General features: G+C 37.1%; 1 protein-coding gene across 6 annotated transcripts in view; it reads left to right on the top strand.

Moving 5' to 3' along the window:
• Positions 1 to 14,668, top strand: part of LOC116842193 (tetraspanin-5) — a 236,504-nt gene that overhangs the window by 192,399 nt on the left and 29,437 nt on the right. For all 6 annotated transcript variants that reach the window (XM_032811006.1, XM_032811009.1, XM_032811008.1 and 3 more), the window contains exons 4-5: positions 476 to 550; positions 3,434 to 3,532. In XM_032811006.1, the coding sequence (XP_032666897.1) occupies positions 476 to 550; positions 3,434 to 3,532 (174 nt within the window). The remainder of the gene's footprint in view (positions 1 to 475; positions 551 to 3,433; positions 3,533 to 14,668) is intronic.

Genomic DNA, 14,668 nt, shown 5'->3' on the forward strand with positions numbered 1-14,668 from the left:
CTCTCTCTCTCTCTCTCTCTCTCTCTCTCTCTCTCTCTCTATCTCTTTCTTCTTTCTTTTTTCCTCTTTCTCTCTGTCTCTCTCTTCTCTTTCTTTTCTTTCTCTTACTCCCTTGCTCTCGCTCTCTCATTCTCTCTCTCCTGTCCAGAACTTCGAACTTTGATCGAGCTTCCGGTTCGTTAGGCGATAACTATGGCCCGTCGCCGCCGCGATCGAACGAAAACGAAAACGATCCCGGCCCTTTGAGAAACGCGACGTTCGAAAGCACTTCAAGCCAGAGGCTCTACTTTCTTTGACGGCGTAAATTCTTGAAATTAGAGTCCCCGGAAGGGACTGAGTCGCGCGGTTGAAAGGACGGTTCCGACGAGTAATGGGAACTGCTTCCGCGCGACCTCTTCGCCCCTTCTCCCCACTCGCGCTGGGTAGTAATTAATTTCTCGGGTGATTTTAATAGAATTCGTTTTGCGTGTTGCAGTACGCGATATTTCTGGCAGTTCTACTGCTGATAGAGATGACTGCCGGCGTTCTGGGATTCATCTTCAAAGACTGGGTAAATATCGCGTCGCATTCCGCGTATGTACTTTGTCTCGTCCACGAGAATTTTGTGTATCTCGTGAACCCATAGGCGATAATGTATGATAACAATTACAGGTAAAGCGCACGTATATTCCGATACCAGAAGAAGAAAAGAAAAGAAAAAAAGAAGTCATCAAAAAATGAATACTAGAAAGAGACCAACAGAGTCGTATTGCCTAGGTGGCCGCGCGCAAGTATCAGTGATAAATTCAAAGTTAATAATGTTTGCGAAATAACAACGAAAGTTGACTTAGTCGCCTCGAAAGGCTGACGAAGCTCGTCGAAATATTTTGGCTTGAAATTGTCCGTAGTAGGCAAGAATGATCCAACCCGTATGGAGCATGTGTCGAAGAAAACGAAGATAACTCTCTATATGATATATCTCATATTTCTCTATATGATTATAGTTACAAATACTAAACATGTTTTTCTCAACGTTGTAATTGAGGTCAATTTATCACTGATACTTACTTACACACAGACACTTGTTCGGGCGTTTCAGACGTTCATCTTTTCTGTAACGACCGAGTCGTGTATCCAACGGGCTGTACATATCTATTTAGCTAGCCCCCCAGCCCTTTGCCTCCACCTAATCTGAAACAAATAGCAAAATTATACAACTATACGCTACTTATGTACTCTCCGAAAATAACACGCAAAAATTTTACACTCCATTCATTACACCAGAAAAAAAATTTTGTCAGGGCCCAAGTAGACAAGTCAGCCTTTCCCCCTTACCAACAAATAATAAGTTATTTAACAAAATAAATATACGCTATTTATGTGCTCTTATATTCAGGTAATTTTGATTTTTCCGTTGCATTTCTTGAAAGATTTCTCTCCTAACACATACAAAATAGACTTGTTAGAATAGAATTTCTTTAAAATAGAAAATTCAATTACATACAAGGAATTTATGATTTGTACATTTTTAGATCTAGGTCATTCTGATTTTTACGCTGCAACCTTTAAAGAACTTCTCTCTTGACGTAGAAAACAAAATTTTCTTAGAATTTAAAAAAAATAGGAAATATCGCCAATTCAATTATGTACAGTGAATCTACGATTTATGTGCTCTTATATCAAAGTCATTTTGCTTTCAGCGCTGCAACTCTTAAGGGACTTCTTTCTTGATGCAAAAATAATTATCATAGACAATCCTATTTAAAATTAAAAATATCGCCAACTCAATTATGTACAATGAATCTACGTTTTATGCGCTCTTGGATCATTTTGATTTTTACGCTACGACCTTTAAAAGACCTTTTCTTTTGAGGCAAAAACATAATTATCATAGAATTTCTTTAAAGCGGATAATATTGTCAATTTAATTATATACAATAAATCTGCACGCTCTTATATCATTTTGAAAAAGATCTATGACAATTATATTTTTTTCTTCAAGAAAGAAGTCTCTTGAGCATTGCAGCGTAAAAATCAAAATGATCTAGATCTAAGAGTGCGTAAATTGTACATTTATTGTACGTAATTTAATTGACGATGTTTTCCATTTTAAAGAAATCCTAACTATTTTTGGCGTCAAGAGAGAAGTCCTTTAAAAGTTATAACAATCGAAAAATTACCTGAATATAAGAACGCATAAATAGCACATAACTCCTACATATTTGTTTTGTCAAATAAGTTGTTATTTGATGGTGAGACTGACTTGTTGTCCACTTGGTCAGCCCGCAAAAAATTTTTTTGTGATATAACAGAACGAGCGCAACATTTTTGCATGTTATTTTCGCATAAATAGCGCATAATTATATAATTTTACTGTTCATTTTAAATTAAGCGGAGGGGCTAGCTAGACAGTCGTGGCCTCTATCGCCCTTCCTTTCGTACTAATAACAAACCTAAAGTCCTGCAAGGGAACATTACAAAATATCTTACATCCATAATGTAATATCGCGTCGCACGCCGCGCGCGTTTAATTATCCGCGCGGACGAAATTTCGCAGGATACGTACAACTTCGCTGGAATGCAGCAGCCGGCGGAGTTGCCAGACGACGTTTCCGAGACAAGTGTTTCTCCTCGTGCTCCCTCGGGATGATATCGCGACGTTCGTTCGTGCGTTCGTTCGTTCGTTCGTTTGGTTCCTTCCTTCGTTAGTAATCGTTTCTAGTAACCGCGTTTATTAATCCAGTAGCTGCGAGAAACGCAACTAAATTATCAAAGTGAATAAGCCGAATGCATTATACAATATTCGCCGGTGCATATTTCACAATCTCATTTCCCCGAGAATACGTATTCGCGCGTGCGCGAGCGCGGGGAAGACGAACGGTACGTGCAGAAGCGCGGTCGTAGCTGGGCGGGCGCGCCAAGTTTGCGTATAATTATGCAGCGAGTTCCTGGGTCACTAATTAATTCCATTCACCGTATCCTTTAAACATGACGAGAATTTTCTCCCGCGGAAAATTTGGACGGCCAACAAATGCGCCATCACACTCCGGCCGACGCGCGCTTTAATGCGCGCCGCAGTTTTGCTTTACGAGCGGCGGAAAGTTGAATTCGCCCGTTTGCACCTGCAGCGCGCATCTAAGCGATAAGTTTAATTTTTGCACCTAACCTAACCTAAGCGATCGTCGCGCGGAACACAAGTAAAAGGTCCTCCTCCCTTCCCCCTCTGCCCTTTTCTTTACGTGGCAGAAATTATCGGTCGGTAATAGAAGTTGACGCGAATCGCGCGAAGCCGTCGACGCGGTCCCGCTAATCATGTCACCTTTCTGTTAATTTCGGCAACGAAAACAGTTCGGAATAAATTTCTTATTAAGCCAGAAATTGCAGAGTAGCATCTAAGTGCGGAATTAATAGACAAGCTCGTTTACGTAAATTAGCGTGATATCTCCTTTTGTAGATAAAGTCGCAAGCCACGGGGGGCTTCCAAGCGTTCATCATCCACTACAGAGAGGATCCCGATCAGCAGAACCTTATCGACTGGATTCAAGAAGATTGGGTAAGTCGATTAGAATTCCTCGTTAGATGAGTCAGAAAATTCATTCGTTTCTTTGTGCTTTATCGACGTGGGGGTGCACGAGGGAGAAAAGTCGGGCGAGTTTCTCGATGTAACGCAGCATACTTGGAATTAGTCGCGCTCTCGAAGCGATTCTCGAATGTCACGCTGTTATTTCTTACTTGTGTGTGCGAACGTGGAAAAAGAAATTCAAAGTCTGAGACGCAAAACAGAACGTCGGCCTCTTTAAGTAGTATATTAATAAAAAGTTTCATGGTTAAATTTCTTTTGATTTACTTGAACTATTCAATATCATCAAAATAGGTTCTACCTAGTTTATAGATTATCTAAGTAAGCTCAAACTATTTTTAAGAGCGTCAAAGTAGCGTCAAAATTTTGACAAGGTAAAGTTAAAGGTTCAAAAGAGAAGTTAATGAGTATCAATCATCAAAATAGGTTTTACCTAGGCTATAAATCGTCTAAGGAGGCACAAACTATCTTTAAGAGTGTGAAAATAGTATCAAAATTTCGACTCGGGAATTCTCAAATGAACTTTCATGATTATCATAACGTAAGACAAATAAACTCTACGATTTTTTTCATAATTTTTATGAAGCAAATATACTCTATTAAAATAATTATTAAATTTACATCATACAGTAATGTAAACTTTTTCGTTGTATCAATGCAGCAATAAATTTGTTAAGACTCGTATATTCATATTACACTTTTATGACACATTGTTTTGAGTAAATTATGAAAAATGTTTTATGCTTCTTTCGTATTTTTATATTTCATCATTTTATGTGATAGATATGAGTGTCATATGAGCCACCCACAAGAGATGCAACTTTTACAGGTCGAGTAATAAAGTTGCTGCCAAATTTATATACGTCTATCTGGTAATATAACATTTCTCAAGTAAAAAGATATACTCAAGTCGAAATTTTGATCCTATTTTTAGCTTTATTATTTCATTCAACATCTATTTTTTTGATATTTTGAAGCCTATAAACTATTTTGACGTTAATAAGAGTGAAAAGGGAAATTTTGGCTATCATCAGAATCAAAGTAGGAGTAAATTGTATCATTAGAATTACACTTACTTTGCTAACTTAATTCCTACTGCGTTGTAAAATTCAAAGTTTAACATAGGGCTAAAATTTCGGGTTAGCTTTATACGAAAGCAATTATTTATTCTATTATATGTAATTAATATACTCGCTGAATTAGTATTTCTTATTTTTCATTTTTATTTTTTTTTTCAAAAACAACTTATAGATAGACTTTCATGATTATCACAACGTGAGACAATCGATGATAGAAACTCTTTATAATTCTTTGAATTACATTTATAAAGTAAATATTAAAATAATGATTAAATTTACATTAGAAGGAACCGGAGCTATTTGGCTGTCGGGGCAAGATTATTTCTACTATTTTTTAACATATTTAAAAATCAAGCAAATAGAGATTTCAAAAATATTTTTGACGTGTTTAAACATTTTACTTACTTAATTCTGTAACTTATTAGAAAATAGCAGAAATAATCTGTTTTACCAACGTATTCCGGTCTGATGTAAATTGTTTTATTGTATTGATACAGCAACAAATGTCCTACAAAAGTTGCACTCAGATTTTCATACTGCATTTAACATGACATATCATTTCGAATAGATTTTGAATATTTTCTATTTTGTCATTTTGTGTGATAAATATGATCGCAATTTGATCAGTCTGAAAAGGCCCGACGTTACTGAATGTTCGTGGTTTAATGTACTTAGAGTTGCCGTAAAGTGCATCAGTCTATCGGGTAGGACACGGCTCGCCGACGTTTTTTCGCGCTGATTCGCGACATGGACGCGAACCCTGTGTCGAATCAGCGACGCAGGAAAGTCCGGTGATCGGCTTCCGAGCCGTCGTTCTACCGAACGGCCGCGCGCGATATGGCGCAGTGCTCAGACAATCGATATCTGGCCATCCAATTGTGGTTTATGAGATTTCAATAGCACCGCTACCGCGCGATACACTGCCGCAATTACGGTAATCCTATCGGTACTAGTAGCCAGTCGACGGTAAACCGCACGCGCGCTCTCTTGCCCGGAGTGCAGGCACGCGAGCTTTACTACACACTGCGCGCCAGATCCGTTCGCGAAATTTCGCGTTCGATCCACTTTGCGAGACGCGCGCGCCCTCGCGACAGTGATTTACGTTCGAACGGATATCCGGCGAGAATCAAGCACGAATTCATTTAACCGGGGCGCGGGATTAACAATCGGGGCTTTGGTCTGACTAAAAAGCGGACTTACCGCGCGCAAATTGCGAACGCAAGGGAGGGAAGGATGGGGTCGATAAAGTTGCACATCGGAGTAATAAGCTCGCAGCCGCGCGTTGCGTTTGTAGCACCGGCCATGTCGACCCTATTATATCGGTGATGTGTGCGCGACAACGCGGATGTGTCGGATCCATCCATCCCGTCGATCGATGGTAGCGCGCGCACGCATAAATTATTGCGCGCACGCACCAGCTACTACACGCGGAAACATTTGCGAATTGATTCGGTTAATGTCTGAACACGCGGCGGTCGGCCCCGGAGACCGCTGATGAATCCGTGGATATCGAATTACCACCAGCGATTCTACTATCGCTGAACCGCGTCGTGGTGTCGCATTGCACAGCATCCTTGTAGCATAGCGTGCCTGTCGTGTTCCGACTGTGATAAGATGGTTAGTATCGTGTTGCTCACATTTGAATGCGCCTCTGATCAAAAGGACATACATTAAGCCATACATTTTATTTCTCGGTGGAAATCAATTTGATCGACACGGAGGAATTATCCCGTCTTATCGCGAAAAATAAAATCGCTAATTGAAACGCCCGATTCGTTAACTCTTTGAGCCATAATGGGGACGTCTCACTTATCTTTTCCTCATTTTTAGTAAATTTTACTAATTTACCGACAGATATGGTCAACTATATTATACGCTTATAAACATAAGAAATTAATATAAATCAAATATAAGGGATTTTAAAGTCGCTGATTGCGAGTTTTAGATGAAAAGATTAAAATACAAAATGTGTAACAGGTTCGATACGGCGATCATACGTATTGAAAATGAGCAATCTCGCTTTTAACATTATCCAGAAATAACGACGATATTTTCTCGATATGAAAAAGAAATATTTGCGTTTTTGACAAGAAATTTGCAACAAACATCTATTTCAATAATTTATTGTAAAAAATAAAGGACTGATAGAGTCAGTCATTCAAAAATTATAAAAATTTGCTCAAAGCAATATTTTATGATAAATGTAATATAAAAATTTAATTGTAATTTTTAGTGAATATGCTGTTGCATCAATACAACGAAAAATTCACATTATTGTATAATATAAATTTAAAAATTAATTCAATTAGTATATTTGCTTCATAAATGTAATTAGAGAAATTATAAATTTTCCATCATCAATTGTCATGATAATCATAAAAGTCTATCTGAGTTAATATAAATATGTCATTAGTATCCACATCAAATAAATACCTTTTATTACTTAATTATTTTTTCTCTCAACGCATAAATTATTTATTATCATTATTTATAATTTTTCTTATCAGTAGAATATTTTTCTGTGCGAATTCTTTTCAGTATTTTTCTTAGTTGTGTGCCTTCTCGTAATTTTTATCAATTTATTTCTCTATACATGATATATTTCATAACAGAATCTGATGTAATATACATGTATTCGTCATTAATTAATTAATTCATTAACTTAATATAAACGTAAATTATTAAATTAATTAGGGGGAGCTGGGGCATAACTGAAGTACCACGAAATATAATGGTATATGGTTAATAACTTTTTGCAGAGATGTTGCCATGTAATGAAATGTTTTGCAATTATTACTATTAGATGTTTCTTATCGCGTATTGTTGTCACTTACTATGTTGTTTTTAGCTAAAAGATGCTACAAATTATTTAACGTTTACTGCGTTCTCCGCAACTGCGTTACAATTTTTTCCTATATTTGCATGAAGTAAACGATGATAAGAGAGATTCCTTTTTTTATTACCGTATATATATTAACGTTGCTATTAATAAATAATTATATGTATTAAACGTACAATAATATATTTTTATATGTTACACGTTTTAATGAATTATTTTTAAAAACTTTATCTCAATCAAAGATATAAACAAGTTTTGTGAAGCATTCCATTTTGCCCCGCGTAAGAAGTACAATAACATTAATTCACGCTTTCAATAAAACAATAATTTCGTCCTTTCAACTATGCTTTCACATCTTTAAAACTTGTATTTTTCTTATAGTGAATAATGTGTATATTCAAAGTATATTTTGACGCAAAACTAAGCTGATTTATTTGTTTTTAATTTACTTTTAAACTTAAATCTTAGAATAATCATTTAAATCTTAGAATACCCATTATGGCGCGAGTTCTCCGCATCCTCATCTAACGACGGCTTAAACTCCGGAGTGAAAGCTTGCTCAAGGATAATCACAGCTCAAGAATACGCTACAAATTCAAGTGTGTTATTTTTGAGCGCATAAGCGTGCAATTTTGCCAAAGTTCGTTTTACACTTCTCTACGGTTTTAAATCACGTCATTTAACGTCGTGGTTGATTCGCGTCGATTAAGAGACGTGCAAATTATAATTTAATATGTTGAAGCATACTCGATGACGTGGCTTAAAAATGGTGAAAGAGAAGGTACGAGGTGAGATTCTTGGACTTGCAGTGCAAACGCAGAGCAGACACTTGCCATCCTTGTCGGAAATGATTTCTGACTCGACTCAGCTCGCTTAAAGTGAGCTTAACAAAGGCACACTCGCGCGCAAACGCGACGTTCTAGCTATTTACCCTCGCATTTGGCCCAGCCTGTAGTACCATTCGACGGAACTATTCATCCAGTGCGCTTCTAACTGTTTCGAGCAGTGTGTATCATCTATTGTCCCGCCGGCATCGATCCGCCCGACGGCGTCGTGCGACGGCTCGGAAACACTCGGCGAGGGAGCGAAGGAGGGAGGCGGAGGAAGGGAAAGAACGCCAAAATAGAAAATCACGCGGTCGACGCGGTTTTCGCGAGGTCGCTCTCGTTTGCGAGAGGGATAAAATAGGCCCCGTCTAGTCGGTAGAATTCGGGGAAAATGCCGATTTTCCCGGCGGCGTGGCCAGCCGCACGGAGAGAGCAGTATCGTGGAGAACTCGTTAATCGACGGTCGGCCGACCAATTGTGGTTTACGAGATTTCAATAGGGATGCCCGGTATGCCGGCGCAATTCCGGCAATCCTATCGGCCCCGGGAAAGCGCGCGCGCGCGCTCACCACCGAGAGTTGCCGAGGTATACACTGTATTGTCTGGCCCCGTCGGGATTCACCGGGCACCATTTATAGGTGGTTAATGAAATGCTTAGTACTTCGACTTCGTACGGTGGCACGGAGCGTATTTACCGTCGCCGTACCACTTATCAATTGGCTCGCTCGGCCGGCTCGCAACCGATCGATGCACACATGTGCAGGACGCACCAAGGGAAACACACTTTGCGTGTGCGTGTAACCGGAAATATTCCGTCCCGTCGACGAGTGTCCTGCTCAAAGAACATCGACCAGCCACTCACTTACTCCGAGGATATAACTGGAGTCTCGGAGCGTATCGTTCGAAATTAAACATTCTCGGAGATGCCGCATACGAATCTCGGGTAGGAGTGTGCGATTTTGCGATGTATCGCAAGCACTGTGATTTTTTTTTCTCTTGAAGCGCAACTGAACTTTTTTCGCAAAATCGCGCATATATATTTAGAGACATAATAGGATTATGCCATCATAACAGACTTAAAATATTAAGTTGCATTATTTATTTTTATGTATAATTTTTACATGTATATGTTAAAGAAAAGATTGCTACACTTAATATTGATTGTCATTAATATTTTAATAAAAAAAAGGTGATAAGGAAGGTATTCTTATTGTTTTATGAGGAAAATGTTGTCAATAAATGATTTTATAATTAACGTTCAATAACACAACCTTATATATTGCATATTTTAATAATTTACTTTTGAAAACGTTTGAGAATTAATGATACGGAAATAAACAAATTTTGTAAAATGTCTCTTATTTTGCCTCACGTAAGTAGCATTATGAGGTTAAATGATATTTTTAAGAAAACATTATTTAACTTTATTATACTTTCATTTTTAACTATTCTTTCACAATAAATGTTTTCTTATAGAACATTTAAAAAAATACTTTGATGAGTCGATTTATATATTTTTAATATGTTTAATATTTACTAAAACATTACGGTTCTCCCATCATGCTCCAGGTTCCCTTATAATTAAAAACCGCACTTGCAATACAAAATTGCGCACTATTTAAAATCATATTTGCGATACACAATTGCAAGATGATATATTATATTCATTGTGATTCTTAAAAAATGTCGCATCGCGATACACAATTTCATAAATCGCACATCCCTAGTCCCGAGTTGAAAGAAAGCAACCAAGTTTCGTCTGATTTTGGGGTTTTCAATAATGGCCATCTGTTTTGCATACGATTAAAGCTCACGAGTCGAGTCAGTTCTAAATATGTAACTCTCTAATATGAGCCTCTCTTACCGTTCTCGAGAAAAATGGCCCAAAAGAGTCCCAATTTCAACAGATAGCGCCATGTAAACAAAGACAAATATCAGCTGACAACTAATTCAACTGTGCGTGGCATACGCCGCATATTTATCGTTTACCGTCAAACAACACTGATGCGGTCTTATCAATGAAATCTTAACTGATCAGTGATTGGCGATAATTGATTGACAGGCAGCACATATAGAAGCTCGAAATCGCGGAAACCAATATAGGACGATAGGCGCACTCTTTTTCCTCTGTTCTTTAGTAAGGTTATAATATATAATAATAATATAATATATAACATAATATATTATAGACCTTAGTCTACATTTGCACTACACACAGAAAAATACATACTATATTCAGCTGAATGTTATTTGCTTCGAGTATTTTATTAAGTTTATATAACCGTAAATGTACCGTGTATATAGGTTCGCCATAAACATCAAATTTCAAGATACATCCTGAACCCTAGCAAGTTTAGCATTTTAATCGAAAATGTTAAATTAAAACAAAAATTTAGTTAGCTTACTACTTCAAGTGGAACCAATTTTTCCTTTGATAAAGTTTTATAATATTCTTGTAAAAAGTAATAAATTATTTCTCTAAGTCTATAATAATGAACTTTTTTCAAATTTGTGATGAGTATATTTAAAAACTATTACAAAAAAAATTCTTGAAAACAATCATTACTTTAAAAAAAGAAAGCAAACAGACTAATCGCTCTTCTTAACAGTAGAGTGATATTTTTTCTGTGTATTAGAAGCATTGTGCAATTGAAAAGAGTTTATTAATTTTATTTATCAAGTTATTAACTCTTAACTGACCAGTGATTGGCGATAATTGATTATCAGACGGCAGAAATTGATTATCAGCTATCGGAATCGTGAAAACTATCAATGCAAAACGATAAGTGGTTCTGATTAGAGAGTTATTTTTGGAATCGACTTGATGTAATTTTTAATTATATGCAAAAAAATTATCATTATTGAAGGCTCAAAAATTAGGCGAAACGTTTATAGATGCTTGGCTGCACTCTTTTGATCTTATTCTCGATCTCGTATCCCACTTAACGCCTGCTTCGATACTCTAAAGCTTATATCGATCTCTTTTGATTTTATGTAACTTATTAACTTTGCTAAGAGGTCCACTTTAAAAGAGGAGCTTTTTCCTACTAGAAGGATTTTGTTGTCGAAACAAAAATTTTATGTATCAAGCAAGAATTTAGTTAAAAAATGAAATCAAAATCAAATGTTCGGAAACTGCACGAGTTTGTGCGTTTTGTGCATACTCTGCTATTTAGAGTCGCTGAGTAGAACTTTAGTTGCCACACATGTACTAAACATACACTGTAATACTCAGAATACATAGATGTTAGAAAGTTCAGATCAAGAGCAGGACTAAAAAATTGTGACTAGTTCGAATCTTCGCACGGACAATTTCAGAACCGAAATCTGGACACTGTCGCCACAATTCTATTTGAGCAGAAATATCAAATCGACTTTTCCATAATGAAGACTTTACTCCATGATTCTGTTGCTCGGCACGTGACTTCTTCTCAAGATCAAGGGTCTTGATCTCAAAACAAAAATTTAATTCCTCGAGTTTTTAATTCGGAAAGTCGTGTGTTTTTGACTAACGATGCAAGCATAAGTGAATCAGAAATCGAGCTTCTTCGAGACTACCGTGTATTCGAGTTTGAATTGTCGCCCGATGGTATATTGACATAATTGGTCGATCGAGGGTAGTTCACCAAGCGTGCTGCGAAATTTTCAGCCACGCGCAGAGATCCAATGCTAAATCGGAGCGGCCTCTCTTGACATGGCCTGTACGAACGTCGAGCGAGCAATAATTAAATCCAGCTACACAATCGGAAACTCGTATCTCGTATCTCTATACTCGACGTATTCGCATCCCTCGTATGAATATTCCGTGCGCTCGTGCGCCTCGTATTATGAATATTTGATTGGAACGAATTGAAACGTTACCGCATGAATGATTGAAACAAAACGCGGTCGATGCTAAAAACAAATCAGCTGAATTACGCAGACCGCAAGAACGCGCTTGATATTATATGTTGCGATATTTAATATGCAATTCGCTCTCTCTCCTTCTCTCCTTCTCTCTCTTTTTTCAGATATTGCAGCGAAAATATAGAACGACTTGCCTATATAATTGCGCTCATCTAGAATATTGAGATTTGAGACTTTTAAAATTTACAAATTTTATAACTTATCGTTACACTGTGGCAATTGTTGAATTTAAACGATCACTTTCATGAATATTTAGCTTGCTACTAAAATTATTGTATACAACTATTGTGCTTTGCGACACGTTTGTACGTATACAATAATTTATCGCACTGAATATTTAGGTAAAATTTTTTAACGCTCGAGGGAATAGGTTATCCCAGAAGTGCCTAATAAATTTCGTTTCTCTCTCTCTCCCTCTTTCTCTCCCCCCCCCCTCTCTCTCTCTCTCTCTCTCTCTCTCTCTCCTCCCGATTCTCTCCCGTTCTCACTCAATAAATAGACTCGGCGCCGAGAAAAACTTTCTTTCTGCGCATTAAAAAACCGCCTAATTAATCGAATCGTATGCGGCACGTGCGAGACGACAAAAGGAGCGCTCTCGCATGCAAACCCGCCATTATTAATAATTGAATTCATGATATTCCCTCCTATCGATTTTCTATTTTTAACCCCTCCCCCACCCAGTGAACAAGAGAATTTAACACACCTCGCGCTTGACTAATTCATTTTTATACCTCTTAATTAAATGCAGAATTTATTCCGGTCGCGCCGTTCACACCGCGCCTGATCCACCGCGGCCGGTAGGAAACGCGGGGAAAACGCGGATGCTCTCCCGTGGCGACAATTAATCATTTGGCGAAATCGCGAGACGTCCGCGCGTGTCGGTCGATGATTAACCGAGCGCGCATAACACATTAACCGGCGGCGGGCGCCATATTATTTACTCATAAGTAATTAACCCGGATAAATTAACAGGTTTACAAGTCGTACGGCCAATCAATTGCCCCTTAAAAGCGACTATTATACTCTAAGAGAAAAGATATCTAAGAAATGTAAACGTAAATATAAAGAAATGTAATGTGAAAGTAAACTTTTATTTGGTGGATATCGATAACACATTCGATACTAATATAGAATTATAGTTTTAAGAGAGACGGCTTTTATAAATCACTGAAAGAAAAAAGAAAAATGGTTTTTTTTTCAAAAAATTATTTTTGTTTTAGAAAAGTTTGTTATTTAAAAAAAATTTTTTTAAGAAAATATTTTATTTAATTTAAATAATAAATTATATATATGGTTTAATAAACTATAAATATATAACTATACTAAGAATAAACTATATATATATATATATATATATATATATATATATATATATATATAGTTTCATTCGTTATATGTGGCTTGCTTCTTGTTTCTCTTATATTTAATATTACCATAAATTAAAAACAAAAAGAAATTTTTAAGTCAGAAATTGTGAAGTAAAAACATATAAGAAGTAGAGTGTTATCACAGAATCTCACGTTTTAATAAATACTTTCATGGTATAAAATACATTCTGTGATAATGTAGTGATTATTGCATAATTAATATAAAATTGCAATACAATAATCCAAAAATATACAGAATGTTGTCAGATTCTGTTTGCAAACTCTATTAACAGAACAACAACAGACACAGCATTGCGGACACAGATGACTACGGATTTGTCGACAAGTCATGTTTAATCTGTCGTTAGACTGCTAATAGATTGCTTACTGGGTTCATTTACCTTCACCCAGTAAGCAATCTGTGAACAACCTGCCGACAGATTAGCGACAGATTCAATCAAGATCTATCGATAATCCACAGACATCTATATCCGCACTCGGCTCGTGTTTTGGCGACAGAGTTTGCTGATAGAATCTGATAGCAGATTGGCGGCAGAAAGCGAGCAGAACCTGCAGTATGTTCCATTTAAATACATTGGAACGTTCGATCCTGCTCGTTTTCTGCCGCCAGTCTGTCATCATACTCTGTCATCAGATCCTGTGAATATATATTATCACACAAAAATAACTAATCTTCATAGATAACTGAGTAATGCAACTATGCTATTCACAACTACATATTTCTGATTATGTACCCCATACTTTTATTTCTTGTGTACAATGAAAAAAAAAGATTTTATTTTCAAAATACTTGCTATTTTTTAAATATCCTTTCTTTTAGTATAAGGGGCCTGTAAAACGCTTTCCCTGCTTCTCTTCTTAGTTTCGACATAGTCCAGCGCGAAGTTACGTCGAAATAGTTCAGGAAAGACGCGCTGTCGAGTTCGCTCTTACAGCAAGTCATCACATCTCTCGTCGCTTGGCGACCGGTAGGATTAACGTTGAAAAAAAAATTGCCGAATTGACCAATGGGAACGCATACGGGTAGCCGAGGAAGAAGACTAAAGGCGTCTCGGACCCGCAGGAAAGATA

This window comes from Odontomachus brunneus, unplaced genomic scaffold (assembly GCF_010583005.1).
Source record: "Odontomachus brunneus isolate Ranch 3 - 2012 unplaced genomic scaffold, Obru_v1 Obru_scaffold_022, whole genome shotgun sequence".
Taxonomy (NCBI): Eukaryota; Metazoa; Arthropoda; class Insecta; order Hymenoptera; family Formicidae; genus Odontomachus; species Odontomachus brunneus.